We start from the raw sequence: 18345 nt of genomic DNA on the forward strand, positions 1-18345 counted from the left end.
TGGCCTGTCGGCTTTTGTAGAAAACTGGGCTCACTTTAAAGACCAGCCAACAAGCAGCAATCCCATTTCTGGGCATAGATCCCAACGAACGGAGAGCAGGGCCTCTGGGAGGTATCTGCACACCCGTGTTCATATTCACGACAGTGTTATTCACAGCAGCTCAAAGGTGGAAGCAACCTACTTACGGTCTGGATGACAGTTATCTTAGTAACTGTTTTCACCTTGAAATGTAATCAGGAATTTTTTAAAACTATGCTCATTTTATTTTTCTTGCTGTCAAAAACTTCATATTTGTCTTACTTTTTATGATAAAGAATGACATGTAGGAAGGAGTCATACAGGTATGCAGCAGGAAAAGGCTCTGGCAAAAGACCGAAAACACAAACAGGAGCTCCCAGGGCAGCACAAAAATGGGGTGCCCAGCGAACCAGCAACCGGAAGAGGGGGGGTAGGGTGGGGAGGAGCCCACACTGGTCACTGGGTCCAGGGACCTGTATGTGGACCGGGACACAGTGGAACCTGCTCCAGCTCAGAGCTTCCTCAAGGAAGCCAAACAAGACGAGAAAAATATTAGCAAGAATCATGTCAGAAATGCCTGTAAACCATAAGGAACTGTAAGAAATTCATCTGATTGAGTGTTTCCAAAACAGCTCATCGCTCCTGGGAGGTTCTGACTCCACTTCTTGTACGCCCAGCCCCTGGGACCCCAGCCCCTGGGCCGCAGCTAAGTGTGAGCTCAGGATGGTGCCCTGAGAACACGCAGCCCGACCAGGACAGCACAGGGGGACTTCGAGGACACAATGCTCATTTTAAGCAACTGAACTTGCAAAACGTGACAAAAGCAGTGAAAGTCTTCTCTCTGAACAGAAACAGGTAACATTTTAGCCCATCTGCTGCCAGTCATCAGTCTGCAGTAGATACAGAGCTGGGATGAGCCCCAATGCAGACAGGGAGCAGGAAGGTAAAGGAAGGTTCGCCTAGAATAAGGCTTTCAGCAACTGTGTCCTTGCTCGGCCAGCCCACAACAGACGTGCAATCACATCCACTCATAACCACACTGAGCAGGTCCACAAAGGGGAGGGTTTCCTCTGCAGACACCCCCGCCCACACTCACATGTCCTCCACCGTGATGTCCTTCAGGATCTGGCAGTAGTCCACGTTCCACACGGCCTGGTCGTCCCATACCTTGGAGGCCAGCAGGATGGCCCCCAGAACAATCCGCTTCCAGTTGGCCGGACAGATGTCAATCTCTGCATATGTTAGAAGCCTTTCGAGGTACACCTGGAAGACACGAGCACGCCGGCGCCCGGTGACCTGCCTTGTTACTGCTCCACACCCGCCAACACACGCGAACCAACTCCCAGCTGTTCACTGCACTCCCCCAGCTCAGCTTTAAACAGGAGCTGACAGCCTGATCACATGTATTTTAAAAAGTCAAAGGGCTCAACGAGTCTGAGGCAAAATGGGCTGAGAGGCACACTCCGTAACTGGATGTGTGAATGAGGCCGGCCCTTAAGACTCCGGGGCAGGAAAGTGTTCTAGGAGCTGCGGGTTAATTTCTCACTCTACCAACTATGACATCAACACACATTCAAAAAACCACTGGGCTTCCCTGGTAGCGCAGTGGTTAAGAATCCGCCTGCCAATGCAGGGGACACGGGCTCAACCCCTGGTCCGGGAAGATCCCACTTGCTGCGGAGCAACTAAGCCCGTGCGCCACAACTACTGAGCCTGCGCTCTAGAACCCGCGAGCCACAACTACTGAAGCCCGTGCTCCTAGAGCCCGTGCTCCGCAACAAGAAGCCACTACAATGAGAAGCGCGCGCACCACAACAAAGCGTAGCCCCTGCTCGCCGCAACTAGAGAAAGCCTGCATGCAGCAACGAAGACCCAACACAGCCAAAAAAAAAAAAAAAAAGTTCCGTTTAAAAAAAACAAAACAAAACCACCAACGTGCCAAGAAGGAGAACAAAGGATGTGAAAGAAACCTATTTTTTTCTATCTGTAGTTGTTTCTAAATTAAACTCTTTATTTTGAGGTAATTGTAGATTTACAGGCAGTGTTGATAAACGTATTTTTTTAATTATTATGGTAAAATACACATAAGATTTACCACTTAATCATTTCTGTGGCATTAAGAACAGTCACAGTGTTGTGAAATCGCCACCATCTATCTCTATTTCCACAACTTTTCCATCTTCCCAAATTGAAACTCTGTACCTATTACAACTCCCCACTTCCCCTCCCCTGGCCCCTGGCACCCACCTTTGTACTTTCCGCCTACGTGACTGTGACTACTCTAGGTACCTTACATAGGTGGAATCGCAGTGTATTTGTCCTTTTGTGATTGGCTTCTTTCATTGAGCATAATGTTCCACATTGCAGCATGTGTCAACATGTCCTCCCTTTTCAAGGCTGAATAATGATCCATTTTATGTATGGACCACATTTTGTTTATCTATCATCCACTGACAGACATTTGAGTGGTTTCCTCTTTCGGCTACTGTGAATAATGTTGCTGTGAACACTGGTGTACAAGTATCTGTTCGAGTCTCTGCTTTTGATTCTTTCGGGTATACACCCAGAAGTGGAACTGCTGGATCATATCATAATCTATGTTTAATTTTTTGAAGAACCACCATACTATCTTCCACAGCAGCTGAACCATTTACATCCCCACCGGTAATGCACAAGGGTTACAGTGTTTCCACATCCTTGCCAACACTTGTTGTTGTCTGTATTTTTTTTTTAATTATTGTCATCCTAATGGGTGTGAAGTATCTTATTTTTTTTAATATTTATGTATGTATGTATGTATGTATGCATGTATTTGGCTTCGCCGGGTCTTAGTTGCAGTACATCAGAGCTTCGTTGCTGCGTGAGGGATCTTCAGTTGAGGCATGCAGGCTGAGTTGCGGCATGCGGGATCTAGTTCCCTGACCAGGGATCGAACCCAGACCCCCTGCATTGGGAGCATGGAGTCTTAACCACTGGACCACCAGGGAAGTCCCTGAAGTGATTGTTTTTAAATGAAATAATTCCAGCTGAAGTTGTAAAATGAAACCAATTGTAATATAGGATTTATAAACTGCCATAATTTAGTTTGAAGACAAACATCAGAAATATCCACAAAGCCCACTGCTTAAGCTGGATCACAAGGTACGAATGCCTTTTAAAGTCCCCCTTCATAAAAATCTGTTTATTGGTATGTTTTACATTTTTCTGAACTGTGGAATGATTACTTCCATAGTTTTTACAAAGGTTGATGACTAATTCTTCTCATTCTACCAAGGAGAGAATCAAAAAGATGTATGATAGGGAATTCCCTGGTGGTCCAGTGGTTAGGACTCCACACTTTCACTGCCGAGGGCGCGAGTTCAATCCCTGGTCGGGGAACTAAGATCCCACAAGCGGATCTTGTGGTGCGGCCAAAAAATAAATAAAATAAAATATTTCTTAAAAAAAAAAAACAAGCAGAAAACTGAAGCTGGACCTAACTCCAGATTTTTTAAAGCACTTGTTATGAACAGTCTTCATCCAGATCCCTAAGACTCTATTCCTTTATACAGACGAGCTATGTAAACCTCTCCAAGCTCCCCAACGAAACAGCTCCTCATTGACTCAGTACAGAAAGAAGGCTACTCAATTTTCTTCTTACTTTACCATAGTAGATAGATATTAACAGGTACACTAGATAATATTTAAGATAACATTTAGAAAAAAATAACGGGCATCTACCATGTCTGATATTCCACTAGGGCTAACTAGAGGAATCAGACATGAAAATACAGTCCATTACTGAGGGAAGGCAGTTGTTATGTTGGGAGATAAGGCATTCATAATAAGCGCCACTTAACAGCATGTAATTTAGCAGAACTTGCCAGTAAAGCTATACTCAAGGGTCAGCTGCAATTTCTTTAGTAAATTCCCACTTGGGTGTTTTAATTCTCTGCCAAGTAAAATAACAGACAATTGATTCTTTCTCAACACCATTCCCTAGACCGTTGCTAACAGGACACTCTTGCTCAATTAAATTTGCAGATTTACTTTCATAAGAAGGACCGTCCTTGGGAGTCTCTAGAAAATACAGGCCAGTGAGCACTTACTGAGCTACAAAGAGCATTCGGTTGACTGTACAAAATAAAACTGTTAAAGGCACGGGGGAGGAAGAAAATGCAAGCTCATAGAATCCAGGATACGTGACCAAACTTCCGACGATGCTGGAACTTTTCAATGGATTTTAAAGAGCAGCACTGGGTCCATTCATCTTAAGACTCTCGTACCCAGAGCTTAGCCAACTGGGACCTCAACAGCGCTTCCTATTTGCTAGTATTTGAAGGAGCACAAGAATGAGATATTTGGATTCGTCACTGGACACCATCTGAACAACAGCTTTTGACTTCCTTAGAAACCACTAACGTGACCTAAAAAGGGAGTCTTCGGGGTCAGAATGGATAGATTCCACAGGTCGCCTCAACATCAGAGCACCAGCCTCTGAGAGGCACTTTGGGGCTGCAGTCCAGGGGCTGAATGGCAGCCCTCATGGCCATGCAGCAATGGCTGGACCTGCCAGGCCACTCGAGGGGGACCCAGCTGGGCTGGCATGACTGGTGCTCCCTGATACAGCCAGGAGCAAGTGGCTGAAGGTCCTGGAAGCTCCTTGCACAGGCAGGCTGCAGTCTGGTTCCTTGTGTGCAGCAGTGCAGAGCTAACTGTGGGCCCCCCCCGCCTCCCCCCGGGCATGCCGCCAAGAGAAGGCCCAGGAGAAAGGCCGAGAGAGATGCAGTTCTGCCAGCTCTAGACCGGGCCTGTTGTGAACGGCTGCTTCTACCTCTAGAGACTGGAGAGAAGGGCAGGATCATCATACATGGGGCTCGCTCAGAGCTCGCAGCTGTCTGCCCTCTGCCCACAGGCCCCAGGCTGACTCGGCCAACCAAGCAGGCCCCAGAGAATCCGTCTGCAGAGCTGGGCCTGCTGTGCGGGCCCCAAAGCTGCTCACCTTTAGGCTGTAGCCAGCAAGACCGCCATATATGTATGCTAATCCCCTGCTAAGCCACCAGCTGATGTCACAGGACAAGAGAAGATTTCAGCAGTTCCAATGACTGACAAATACACATCACTCTCGTAGTACTCCCAAGACAAACTAGCCACCCCTCCCAGCCATCCTCGGAGACAGGGAAACACACTTTACATGTTCTCCATGTCTCTGCAGAAACTGTGTCCTCCACAGGACGCTAACCTTCTCCTTCATGCTAATAAATCCAAACTCTAAGGCACTACAGGGCACGGTCAGGTCACAGTTTTCTTAGGAATGGAAGGTAAAAAAAATCCCACCACATTCCATCTGCAGAAGCTTCAAAATGAACCTTTCATCATGGTGCGGATTTTAGTACTAATCTTATCCACGGTGTCATCTGATTTTCTCACCCTTCCCTCCCCTTTATCACAATCTCCTTTCATTAAAATATCAATCCTGCTGCCCAAGGTGTGTTTTGTTAAGGACGTGACATCCTTTGGAGGAACAAAGCTGAGCAATAAATATGCTTCCCAATCATGACCTAAGGACCTATCATCACTCCAGATCACCAGAGGAAGACTTGTTGAATGTCTGTTAACCTACCAGGCGGCAAGTTCCATGAGAGAAGAAATGAACAAACAAACAGGTTACTGTCCAATCATCCGAGAGTACAGGGCTCTTAGTGTGGCAGAGACACAAAGGGTCCTGTACACTTTCTGTCACACACCAATCTCTTCTCAGGAACTGCAGGGATGACTTTCTGGTCCCTCGGGGCAGCCCGTGCACTGGCAGAGCTTACTTCTTATCTGAGTTGCACACAATGTCAGTGACGAAAGGTCAGTGACAATGGGCTACACAGCCAAATCTATTTCCCAAATGAGATCTGACCTAAAGAGTCCGTCCCTAAGGTTTTCAGAGTCTAAGTAAGGTTACAGATTTTTATCTCAAGTCTTAAAGTGCAGATTTATGTCCATGCTGTCTCTGAGTATCTTACAGACACATATTTACATGAAAATCACAGAAGAGAAGGCAGCAACTACAGCAGTCCTTCCGATATATGAACTTATCACATCTGATCAATGGTATTAAACCTCTGCAGGGAACCAACACCACAAACCTGGACGTTAATGAGGAGGCGCTGGTCCTTCTCAGGCCCTTGGGCCCCGTGCTTCACTTACCTGCACGCAGCATTTCAGCTTTCCTGATTCTGAGTGCGATCTGACAATGGGCTTTAGGTGGGCACTGTGGAGCAGACCACACACGCACCCTCTTTTAGGAGATCCCGTCGCTACCCTCGCAGATAAAAGACAACCCTGAAGTGGTGCTGTGCTTCCCAGGTCCGTGACGGACATTCCTGCCTGCGCCCCACTCCACGACCGCGTCACCCTGTGGGCACTCACCAGGGTGACAATGGCACATTCCGCAGTCAGCTGAGCAGCACTGAACAGTGTCCGAACAAACCGGTAAATCTGCTTCTGCTCTGGGTTGTGTTTGTCATAATCTGGTGGCACTTCGCATTTCTGGGAAAGGAGAGATTCTCAATGACTGGCCGCCCAACAAGAATAACAGAGACACGACTGGACAACACCCTGAGACCCCAGGGGAGGGTTACCGAAAGAGGGTGAAGGTTCTCATCGAAAATATCCAAGAGCATCCTTCCATCTGGGTCCCTGGTTGGGGGGGCGGGCCGGGGGGAGAAATAACAGAAAACGGAGTTTACCTTCTGCAAGAATGAATGCCAGTCAAAAGGAAACAAAAATGTATTTTGATTCAGCTGTTATTTCAAGAAACAGAAGCAGTGCTGTTAAGAGATGCTACTGATTATTCATGAATTATAATTTGTTTTTCTTGGGGACAACGCTTAGTCATTTTTGAATAGTCCAAGAAATAAAGGTTATGAATCACATTTAGTTTAATTAAGTGAAAATCTAGATTTTCATTTCCTGAGTTTTCAAATGAACCAAATCTAAATTTCTTTAACCTCTTGTTTCTGAGCAAAGGCTGACAGATCTGTTTAAACCATCCTTAGGTTGTGGTCGACAAGAAAGAAGTCTGAGGGTAACAATGAACACTCATAGTGTGTCCTGGAGATTAGTTTGAAAGTTTCACAGCATGCAACTTAACCACTTCGCTAATGAGGAGTTTCATGATTGTATATTGAAAAACAAGAGGGAACATGTAGAAAAGTGTAACTGGTTGTTACCAAGCCGGTAACTGCACAGACCCATTTAAAGTGGCAGTGTTCACTGTGAGCTCAGCGGGGCCGCTGGGCTCTGGGGGGGTCGTCCACACTCCACTAGTGATGGCTCTACCTCCATCTGTTTTATGTCATTTGAGTTTTGTCTAAAATTATTTCTTTAAAAACCAAATTTGGAAACCACTGCTTTGGTTAACAGCACACAATTTTCCAACGTCAACTAGGCTCGCAAGTATCAGAAGGCTGCAGATCTGTCCCTAACACGCACGCCCCGTGGCAAACACTACAGTTTCTGTTCTATGAACTTACTGTCTGCATCAAAATAAAAGCGAAAGAAAGAGCTTGGCAGACCAGCTCAATTTTCATCCCTGTCTTTGCACAGTGGGAACTGTTTTTAAAGCTCTGGGCATTCATACCTGTGCTGCTTTTCACTAGCCTGCAGGACAGACAGCAAAGATTTAGATGAACCCGAATAAAAGCACGGCTCAAGCAGTCAGGACTGGAGAGTGGGGTGAAAACAAAGTGCACCTGGCGCTGAGGAATCGTGATCCCCCTCGACTGCCAACCACCTCTGCCAGGTACTCAAGGAGGAAGGTGAGGGACGCCCCCAACTCCTCAGGCTCTTCAGCCCTGTTCAGTTCTCCTGAGGAGTGAGAGCCCCTGAAACACCATTCAGCACTCTCGAGAAACTTTCACAAGTAATTTTAAAAATCAAAATGTAGGTTCAGAAATATAAATAAGGATTCAAAATTTAAGCTAAAATGACTCCTCTGAGAAGTGGATTTTGCTTTCACTTCTATTAAAAGCTATGAATCTCAGCACAGTCTCTATCAAAGCTAAGGGATCTATCACCAGCCCCTGAGGCTGGGTCAGTATGACTTATCAAAGAGGGAGTCTGCAGACACCTCTTCTCAAGACACTTTCAGGCTACAATCTGTAAATTAATCATGCTTGTTTCCACAGGCTGACTTTTCTGTTGGACTCTCTCCACTTCTTCTCGGCCCAATGTATCACCATTAACCCAGCAGAGCATATCATTTAAAGTCTCAGTGGTATATTGCTTGGGTTCAATTCCCAATTCCCCACTTTACTAGTTGTGTAATCTCAGGCAAATTATTTAAAAACATCTCTCTATGCCTCAGTTTCTTTATCTGTAAAATGGAGATAATGTCAGAATCGCCTCATGGAGCTGTTATAAAAAATTAAATGAGATAAGGCATGCAAAGAGCTGACCAGGGCGGTCAGAGTAAGCATTTAATGGAGTTGGGTCTTATTATTAATAGCTATGGCTACAGATTAGCTTTGAGGCCCATAGAGTCTAAGAACTGAGAAATCGGAGACGCTAATGCAAAACTGTTTTGAGAACACATCTGAGTTTCACCAATGGTATTACATTGCTAGTTAAGACCTAAGTGTTTAAAAAGTGTGAACTACTATCATAGAAATAAGCAGCAAGACGAATCTACACTGTCACTAAGTTATTCTGGTCAAGGTTCGAAGTTCCAGTATCCTACATTTTGTAAGTTCGTAAATCCAAACTTCTCAAGCACCATAATGAACCATGAATCACAGTTACACTACAGAGAAAGGTCATTACAGAGAATACCTTTCCAGGTATTTGCTTCCAATGGCTGTGTTTTCCCATAACCTGTCCATCACAAGCTCTGTCATCTACCCTCCACGTCACTGCTTGTCACAACTCTCCCTTGTCCCCTTCCTAAAATAGACTCCAGGGCTGTGGCCCCCACCACGGAGACCCACGCTAGCCAAAAGGTGACCTTGCTGGTTCCCGGAACTGTTACTACACTCATATAACACAGGTAAATGTCACACCCATCAGTGGAAGAGGACTGCAGTGAGAGTGGCTTTGTTCTCATGAAAACGAAGAAGGATGCTTCATAAAGACCCAATAAAAGGAAATCACTAAAAACAAGTTTGCTGTAGATCAGGTGTGGTCAAAGCCTAAAAGATTCTATAGTCATTGTTTAGCAAATGTCACAAGTTTTCTCGCTATTGATTACAAAAACAAACCAAAAAACACACACAAAACAGGTGTGGCTTATAAAAGGACAGCACTTCAGTAATCAATGCCCCACGCTCAAAGCAGAAGCCTCAGTGCTGCATAAAACTGGCAGATGAGTGTACTTTTACATGTTTTATGTTGAATTAAAATGCTTAAGGTAAATGTTTAAATGATTCTTCTGTGAGTCCCTGTTTTAACTGACTTTTAAAATTAACTGAACTATCTCCAGACATCTATCAGAGAGAGAATTTCTACTACATTAAAATAGTTTATGACTAAATTTACAACAAAACTTTTTCTACTGAATTGAAACTATAAACTAAACATTTTTTCATGTTAAAGCTGCACACAGAAAATTGTTAAAATATTTTATAACAGACAGAATGTTTAAGCAAATTATACAGAAAATAAAGTCAAGAGGAGGCTGAACATTGTCAAGAAACTTTGTTTTGCTGGCTTCGTTTCGTGTCCTCTGACTCAGAAGCAGTTCAGCATTTACCTAGGAAGTGTGGGTAAATTGTACTAACTTTAGAGATTCTATGAAAATGAAATAAGAATATAAAACTCAAAGGCTAAGGAACTAGAATGTAATAGGAAAAACATCACAGTAGATGATGTGTGATGTTTTTAGCACAAAATTAATCAAAATCCACCTACCTGTTTTTGATGTGGTAATATATTGCGAGAGCTACACTGTAAAATAAAATGCAGAAGTTCAGTGTTTCATAAGCACATTCAAGATGTCATATATTATCTGGCATCAGTCTGACCATAAATATTTAAAATTTAAGTAAAAAATGACCCATCTGAACAGCCCCACTTAATTCACAATGCTGATTAAGAAAATGCATTCTTCAAAGTAAATCAATCAGGTACTTATTTTGAGCAATTATTAAATCTTTTCCAGAAACACCAAAACTTCAAGTGATATTCAGAAACAAGTTTCTCTTTCTAGCTGAAACCTTAAGCTTTCTTCACTTTAAAATACAGGCACTATGTAAAAAATAGGTGGTGAAATTAAACACCTCTAGAAGTCTCCAACTCAGCACCTGCTGTTTTAGAAAATTAGTGGTTTCTTTATAACTACCATCAAAATGTGAATATTACCCACAGTGGTTTGCCATTTTTTCTTTTAAATCAATAACCTCTTGGAAATCTGCCTAATTTATTCATTCATTTGCTGAAATGGTAGTGTAACTCTTATTTGTAATACCTTAAAATTTTATTTTACATTTTAAAAGATCTGGATTTAATGAAGACATTCCTATCCCCTGAATTTTCTTCAAATAATGTTTTTCTGATTATAAAATGTGTTACATTCAGATTGAAGAAATTTTTGGAAAATAAAAAAAGTATACAGAAAAATAATTCCTCTGCCCAGATTATTACTATCAGCTTAAGATATAGAGGTATTTATTCGTATCTACCTAAAGCAAACAGGTTTGCATCCCACTTTTATCCTCATTAACATTTTTCTTACCATTAAAGTGTTATTCAAAAACGTGACTTTAAATGGCTGACTATATTCCATTACATTGTTGAATAATTTATTAACCATCCCCCTACTATTGAACATTTAAGTTATTTTTAATATTTTTGCAATTATGATTAACACCATAATGATAAATATTTGTGTGACCTATGACTATATTATTTCCATAAGAAAACATCCTGTACTTGGAATTACTTGCTCTAAGGTCATTAATAACTGTAAGGCTCCCCACATATACATCCCAGTATCTTTGCAGAAAAGCTGTACCAGTGTACTTCCCCACCAGTGTCTGTCTCACCTCCCCTTCACCAACACTCACCTTGAATGTTTTGAAAAAATGTTCTCCAACTGGACAGGTTAAAAGTGTAACCGTTTTCAATTTGAGTTTCTTTGATCACCTGTCAAGTTGGCAGGGTTATTCGTGTTGACTGCCCAATTTTTTTTTATTATTTCCTCTTTTGCAACCTGTCTAGATCCTTCCACAATTTTTGTTTTACTTTAAAATGTACTGAGGAGGCCAAAAATTTATTTTTTAAGCTTCTAAGAACATAGCTAACTGGCTGCATCAGATTGTGTTCTCAGAGCACAGAAACTGCCATCCAGGGCACCAACATGGAGGTAGAGGGCTGGGTCCCAAACACCTCAGCTCACTCGGCGGCGGCACTCACTCAGAGACCTGGGCATGCACGCTGGACTCTGAGTAGCTCAGATGTTCACCCACGACTCAACATGACTATAGCTCATCTCACTCTATCAAAGAAAGCATCTCCTTCTAAATCTCTCTTTCCAGATCTATTAATTCAAATGATTTCAGCTAAGTGTTAAAAGTATCCCTGAGCAAATGTAATATATTCTCTTCCTCCTAACATCTTGAAAAGCATCTAAGCTGATGAAGGAAAGTGGGGTGAAGGGACTTCAGAAGTTTAAAAAATAATGGTACAGTTTTCAAAGTGCCTTCACGTACCTTAAAAGCCCTGCAATGGGAAATAATAAATGTTACTGATTCTATTTTATAAATAAGAAAATCAGGTAGAGACACTAGACGTCGGGATTTCCGACTTGTATCATGGTTTTATGCCCTTTCATTCTATAATGCTGCCTCTAGGAAAAAGGAAGAAAGTACTGTTTTATTCATTTAACAGTCCTGCTGTGATGATTAAATTGAATGTTTCATATGATTGGGTTTGGTATAGTGATTACTTTAATTGCTTTGATTGATTGAGAAAAATATGGTCCCTGCTTCCCCTGTGAGGGAGCACATCACAGGAAAATCACCACTGCACTGAAGTCAGACCAGCTGGGTTTAAAAACTGGCTCCTTCATCAATTAGAGTTTATCCACCTCTCAGAGCCTTCAATTCCTCAACTAAAAAATTACAATTCAACCCACATCACAGAGTGGTTATTACAATCAAATGAAGTGTATAAAAGCATGATCTCAAATATAAAGTTCTAAAGCAAAGTTATTATTATTATTGTTGTTGCCCTATGAATAATTCCACCTCAAGAGGTCTTCCGGCTTCTGTAGATGGACTGAAGGTCTTCGGGGCCCCAAGGTTACTGTCTCCCAGATCTCCAGAGCTGAAAGCAAGCTTGGACGTTATCATGACTCAGGCCTCCATAAAACACAGTGCCAGTCTGTAGGCCAATGTCCACTCAAGATCATACCCCGGAAAGTGAGAAAACCAAGCTGAGGATGCACGTGTTGGGCCCAGCTCCACAGGCCAGTTCAGTCGGTCATTGTGAAAGAAGTGACTGCCGGGGGCAAAGGACAGTCAGCTGAAAACAGAATCAATTCCAGGCTTCAGGCTTTACTCCAAATGTCCAGCTTTGGAGGCCTGCTTAGTCTGCCATGTCCTCAGAAAATGGTGAGGTCACCCAGGACAGGCTGACCAGAGGGTTAGCTCAACTGCCCTTGCTGCAGAGCCAGGAGGGAAGGGGAGCTGGGAATGAAGAAATGCTATTTTCTTGATCAGGAAAACAAAACATGTTTCTGACCGCGGGCACTACCCTCGCTGTACTTCTCACCTAGAGCTAAGTCAGAGGTGCCGGGTTCTGGCGGGTGTACGAAGCTGCTCTCGACCCTCAGGCCCGGGGCCGCGGATGGTGTGGGCAGCTGCGAGCGGCCCTCACCGCCCTCCCCCTGTCCTCTGAGCACCATCCCCGTGCTCACACAGGATTCGGGGCCTGGGTCGGTTACAGGGGCACGGGGGTGGGTGGCAAACTCTAAATTCATACCACAGCTATTGACCTTCAGGAGAAAGATGTGAAAATCAAGTTCTCAGAGAAGATACTATGCCTGTGAAAAAAATGAGCACAGAATTGTGCCCAAATGTGTCACACTGCTGCTGCTTCTCTTTGACAGTTAGAGCCACTCTCAACCCTCCACCCATTCCTGAACCAGAATTCGTAAATGTTTGTTCATTTTGGCAATCCCCGATTTACAGAAGGGGATTTCTTTTCTTGTTCTTTTTTTTTAATATGAATTTTATTTCAGAGTACTTTTCAACTCCTGGATTTCCATTTGGTTCTTTTGTAACCTTTCCCCCCCACCCCCACCCCAGCCGCATCACGTGGTTTGCAGGATCTGTTCCACAACCAGGGATTGAACCTGGGCCACGGCGGTGAAAGCCTGGAATCCTAACCGCTAGGCCACCAAGGAACTCCCCAGAAGGGTTTTCTTCTAAAATTAGCTTAGAAAGCTATTGTTAGAACCCAGAGCATTTTCTCCAAGGTCCTACATGGTTTATCAGGAGGCGAGTTCAGCCCACGAACGCTTACTCTGCCCACAGGAAGCTGATTAATGAGTTTGTATCAATTTTAACATCTTGGGACAGGAGGTCACAAGGGCCTTGGCAGGTGTAGGATACGGTTAGGCAGAATTTTAGAATAGGAGGGCCTTCAGACTTCCAATCTCCCTGCCCTTCATGACATTCGTTGCCCTCGTGCTGTCAAAGGCCCTGGCTGAAGTTACCCAGGCCAGCTAACATCTCAAAATGACCAGAACCAGGTCACGTGTGACATACGGGAATTTACAGGGAACGATTCTGATGGTATTGCTACAATTAGGGCCCACCCTACCCAGCTCCCAGGTCCAAAGTGTACATTTTTGAAAACGGCACATTTTAAAACAAATAAGCAACTGACTGAAGGCATCTCAAGTCCGGGTGGTGTGGAGAAGCGTCCTCTGGACCAGGGCAGCCACAGCATCCACCCTGGATGCCTCCTCTCGGCACTCAGCCATCATCACTGGCCCAGCTGTCCAGCTGCTTTTCCTCCCGGTATTAACCACAGGTTAAGCTTTCAAGGGAACTCGAAGGCAGTTGTTCACTGACACCAGGGGTTCTTGGCCTTGGCCACCTATGAGAATCTCCCGGCGGGGTTGACATTCCAGATCCTGGCTGCGGGGCCAGACATCACACCTCAGTGGGGCTCTAAGCCCTCGGGGGCCTTGCGGGTGTGGCGAGCTGGAACCACTGATTCACAGACCGCACTTGTGACTGCGGAGCTTCTACCTCCCAGACTCCACACTGAAATATCAAATTGTCACCCAGATCTCCTACTGGGCCCCGGAGTGTTTGCATCACAACCAGTGGCAGTGTGAAGTCATCCCCAGATGAAGCACTGAGCGACAGAGTCCGAGCCCCTGGAAACCCACAGCTCCCGCCAGTCCTGGAGGGAGGGTCCCAGGCCCCAGGGAGGCGGGGCTCTAGGGCTCGAGCGGGTGCCAGGTGCCAGGTCTCCAGGCTCCTGCTTCCTGCCCCAGCACCTCCCAGACCCCAGCGCAGAGCCCAGCCCCAGGGTAGGGCAGCTCGGCCAAGGGCAGGGCGGTGGAGCGAGGGCACATGCGGGCTCCCAGCCGTGAGCGCCCATTGTGGGGTGATGCCCGCTGGTCCCTCAACCACCAACGGAAGGAGGGAAGAAGCTACGTTCCCGTTTAGATCTTAGAAACAAGCAACCCATAGGGGAGAAGGCGGCCTCGCTCTAGGCGGGCCCACCTCCCACCTTCCGCCTGGAGGGGGCACCGTCCCCACTGCTTGGCAGGCCTGACTGCCATGTGTGGGCACACGCAGAACAGGGCTCTGAGGCCTGGATGCCTGGCCCACTGGAACACAAGAAGCCTTCTTATTTACAAACACAAACACTCACCGCACATGCTAACGTGGACTGCTGTTAAATGTGGACTCTTCTTAAATGAGTGCAGAGGCAAAATATCCCAGGTTTTTCATAGCTGAGCCATAGGCCACAGACCCCAGCACCTTTATCAAGGCTTCCTACCACAATGCTAGTGGGAACATTTCTGGAAAAACCAGCATTCCATCCCTCCCACCTCCCCCTTGAAAATAAGAGAACTGAAACCACAAAGGGAAAAGATTTTATCCGAAGACCGCCCCCCTTTCCTCCCTTAAGCCCCATTTTACAGTAAGAGACCAGAGCGAGGGGGCTCAGCCCACCCTCCCTGCTGGGGAGACAGCCAAGGTCAGAACCCCACTCTCCACGCTCCAGGCAAATACACTTCCATGGTGCCAAGCCTGCTTTCTACTGCAACCCCACGTCAAAGTGGGACCCATTACACCTTGAAGGTAAAATACTAGCAGACTTACGCCAGGATGGCTTCACTAGCAGGTGGGAAGGTAGAAAGTATGCACAAAACTCAAAAATATGCTCTAACCTACATTTAAAATCACTGAAAAATTTGGCCTTTTTATGTAAACGGTAATATAGACAAATATTTTGAACACCCCACATTTTAACTCCCAAAATCACTTTTTAAAAAGACTTCTTGAATATGGCCTCCCCCTGCCCAATCTTACCACTCCCAGACCCCACAACCAACCAGTTAGCCATCAGGTTAAGGAAAAGAAAAGACATTCAGTTAAGGAAAAGAAAAGACATTCAGTTAAGGAAAAATGTGTATACCCACCATTTAATTGTATACTTGAGGTTTGGTTGACTGACTGTGCTATCATCTAGGAAAATAGTCGAGCAGGAGCTGTATTTCCTTCCTATTTGTCCTGGAGGATGCTAAAAAACAATGGCAACAAGACAAGGACAATTAAATAGGGCTCAAAATTCTTCCAAGGAACATCATCCCCTTCACCTTGAGACCAGCCTATAGAGGAAAAGTGTCTTGGTGAGAAATGTTAACACTACCAGCAAGAACAGTACAAACCCACTTCCTTCCTACAATGAAATTCCATGTTCTTCCACAAAGAAAAGTCACCACCACCACTCCTGGCCCCCAGCCTCCATCAGAACAGTACACTCTCGCAATCGAGCATCAAAGCGTGTGCTGCAGAGTCCGTAAAATCACTGAGAAACAAGAAGTATGCGCTCATCACACCAATGAAAGCCCTTGCTGAAGGCGGCATCCTGGTTTGAGGCACCAGGATCAAGACAAAAGTCCACTGCACCCATTTTTTCTATTCTTGGGATACAGTCGATTTGGGGACCATGGAAAATGCAGCCAATGTTCATTTAGAATCTCCGAATCTTGAATTTCAGGAGGTGAAGATAAAAATAAGTGAAAGTTATCTGATGCTTTTGAAAATACTACCAATGTATAAGCTTCAGGTAGGGTGCCTGTGCAGTCTCATGCCTGGTTTTTTCACAGCTACATAAATTTTGAGCTCTTTGGAAAACTTCAGAACTAAGATCTACTTCTGAAATATACTGTTAAAGAACAAAGAATTTAAAGAATTTAAATTATACTCGGATGACATCTAATTGAATAGTAAGTCGATTTTTGGCAATTATGTGGGCAATATGATTAGTAGACATCAATCTGGATAATTCTAGCTCAAAGCATGTTAGAAAAAAAATAATAAAATCATCCAAACAAGTCTCCACTTGCCTGGTGTTATGCTGACAATCTAAGTGTCATTTTCAGCAACCAAAAAAGATAATTCCTTAAGGATAACAACACTGCCTGCCTCATGTGCCCACCCCAACGAAGCCCTCAGTATCCATGGTTTATGAACATGAAGGGAGCTTTAAAGCCCATCAGAGACCAAATGCCCTGTTCGATACTTTTAACATTTACTTCTTATTTAATAAGGTTTCCCGGGACTTCCCTGGCGGTGCAGTGGTTAAGAATCTGTCTGCCAATGCAGGCGACACGGGTTCGAGCCCTGGTCCGGAAAGATCCGACATGCCGCGGAGCAACTAAGCCCGTGTGCCACAACTACTGAGCCTGCGTGCCACAACTACTGAGCCCACGAGCCACAACTACTGAAGCCTGCATGCCTAGAGCCCGTGCTCCACAACAAGAGAAGCCACCACAATGAGAAGCCCACGCACCACAAGGAAGAGTAGCCCCTGCTCACCACAACTAGAGAAAGCCCGTGTGCAGCAACGAAGACCCAACGCAGCCAAAAATAAATTTAAAAAAAAAAAAAAAAAGAGCAAATCTCCCAAAGAGGCAAAAGCAAGGTTTAGAGTATTTAAAATTTCAGTTCCTGGATCACACTCACTTCATTCCTTGACTTCTATGGCTTAATACTCATGAAAAAACTATATCCATACTTAAAACACTGGAAAGACTTTCATCAGTTTTGCTATTGAACTTGGAAAAGTATACAAAATTTACCTATAAATCGAATGAGCAATAACAATAATAACATCAACATAGTCAGCTGTTGCTGAAATCAGTTTGCAGATCACCTTCCCGTTCAGTCTACCACGTGAACAGGTAGACAGGAGTCATTCTACAAGATCGGAGAAGTAAGACGTCAAGGCTTTTTCAAGGCCCCCCCATTTATCAGGTGGTAGATCTAGGGCTTGAACAAAATTCTTTTGGCTCCAAGTCCAGCTAACAATGTGACTCTTGCTTAACTGATAAATAACACTCTCTAGTTACTTTATTCCTTCACAAAGTTTTTACAGCTATCACCTGTCTCAATATTAAAACAAATACTGTGATTGTTTTGCTGAGGGTAAGGGAGGCTGGCCATTCAACTCCTGATTCATTCTGTTCTAATATCTTTTTTTTTTTCCCCTTTAACTTAGAATGATCAATTCACTTTAGGCATGCTGTCGTCGAGGGGAGGAGGATGTTACAGAAAAATTAGGCCAAAGCAAAAGCCATGAGTTTCCCCTAAGTTTCCGGGGGGTTGATTCCGGACTCCCAGCCACCTACAATGCCACCCACAATTTATAATCAGAGACTTCCACATTTTAGTTAAAAGATTCATTAATTAGCTAACCAAAACGTCAGCAAATTTTAAATAAACTACAAACTTTAAATAAAGCCCTTTACACAAGCCTTTCTAAAATACCTAAGCATCTCTATTGTAATGTATTAAATTTTCCTATAACTGTTGATCTAATTACATCTAAAACACAGGTGCTGATTAGAATATTAATCTTTATAATTTGCCCTAGCTCAGCTTACTGTTAAAAGTCCCCCAAGGGGTTTATCCTCAAATGGTTTCAAGCTTTAAAATCTATAATAATTCTTTTAGAAGCAGCCTCCTTTTACTTTTTAAGTCTCTCTCGGCAAATTCACAGCCAGGGAAAGGCCCCCTCTTTTCCAGCCAGGGGTTCCTTCTCTACTGCCCTCTCCCTGGCGACTGTTCCCAAAGTCAGCCTCTTTCACTTGCTAACACGTGCTGCTGG

The 18345-nt window shown here is 44.3% G+C and overlaps 1 protein-coding gene across 1 annotated transcript in view; it reads right to left on the reverse strand.

Annotated features, from left to right (window-relative positions):
• Positions 1-18345, reverse strand: part of CCNY (cyclin Y) — a 126481-nt gene that overhangs the window by 4218 nt on the left and 103918 nt on the right. The window contains exons 4-8 of the mRNA XM_019933312.3: positions 15653-15753; positions 9895-9930; positions 6630-6687; positions 6418-6537; positions 1115-1281 (exon numbers count right to left, since the gene is read on the reverse strand). Coding sequence (XP_019788871.1) covers positions 1115-1281; positions 6418-6537; positions 6630-6687; positions 9895-9930; positions 15653-15753 — 482 coding nt within the window. The remainder of the gene's footprint in view (positions 1-1114; positions 1282-6417; positions 6538-6629; positions 6688-9894; positions 9931-15652; positions 15754-18345) is intronic.

The sequence above is a fragment of the Tursiops truncatus genome, chromosome 2, assembly GCF_011762595.2.
Source record: "Tursiops truncatus isolate mTurTru1 chromosome 2, mTurTru1.mat.Y, whole genome shotgun sequence".
Taxonomy (NCBI): domain Eukaryota; kingdom Metazoa; phylum Chordata; class Mammalia; order Artiodactyla; family Delphinidae; genus Tursiops; species Tursiops truncatus.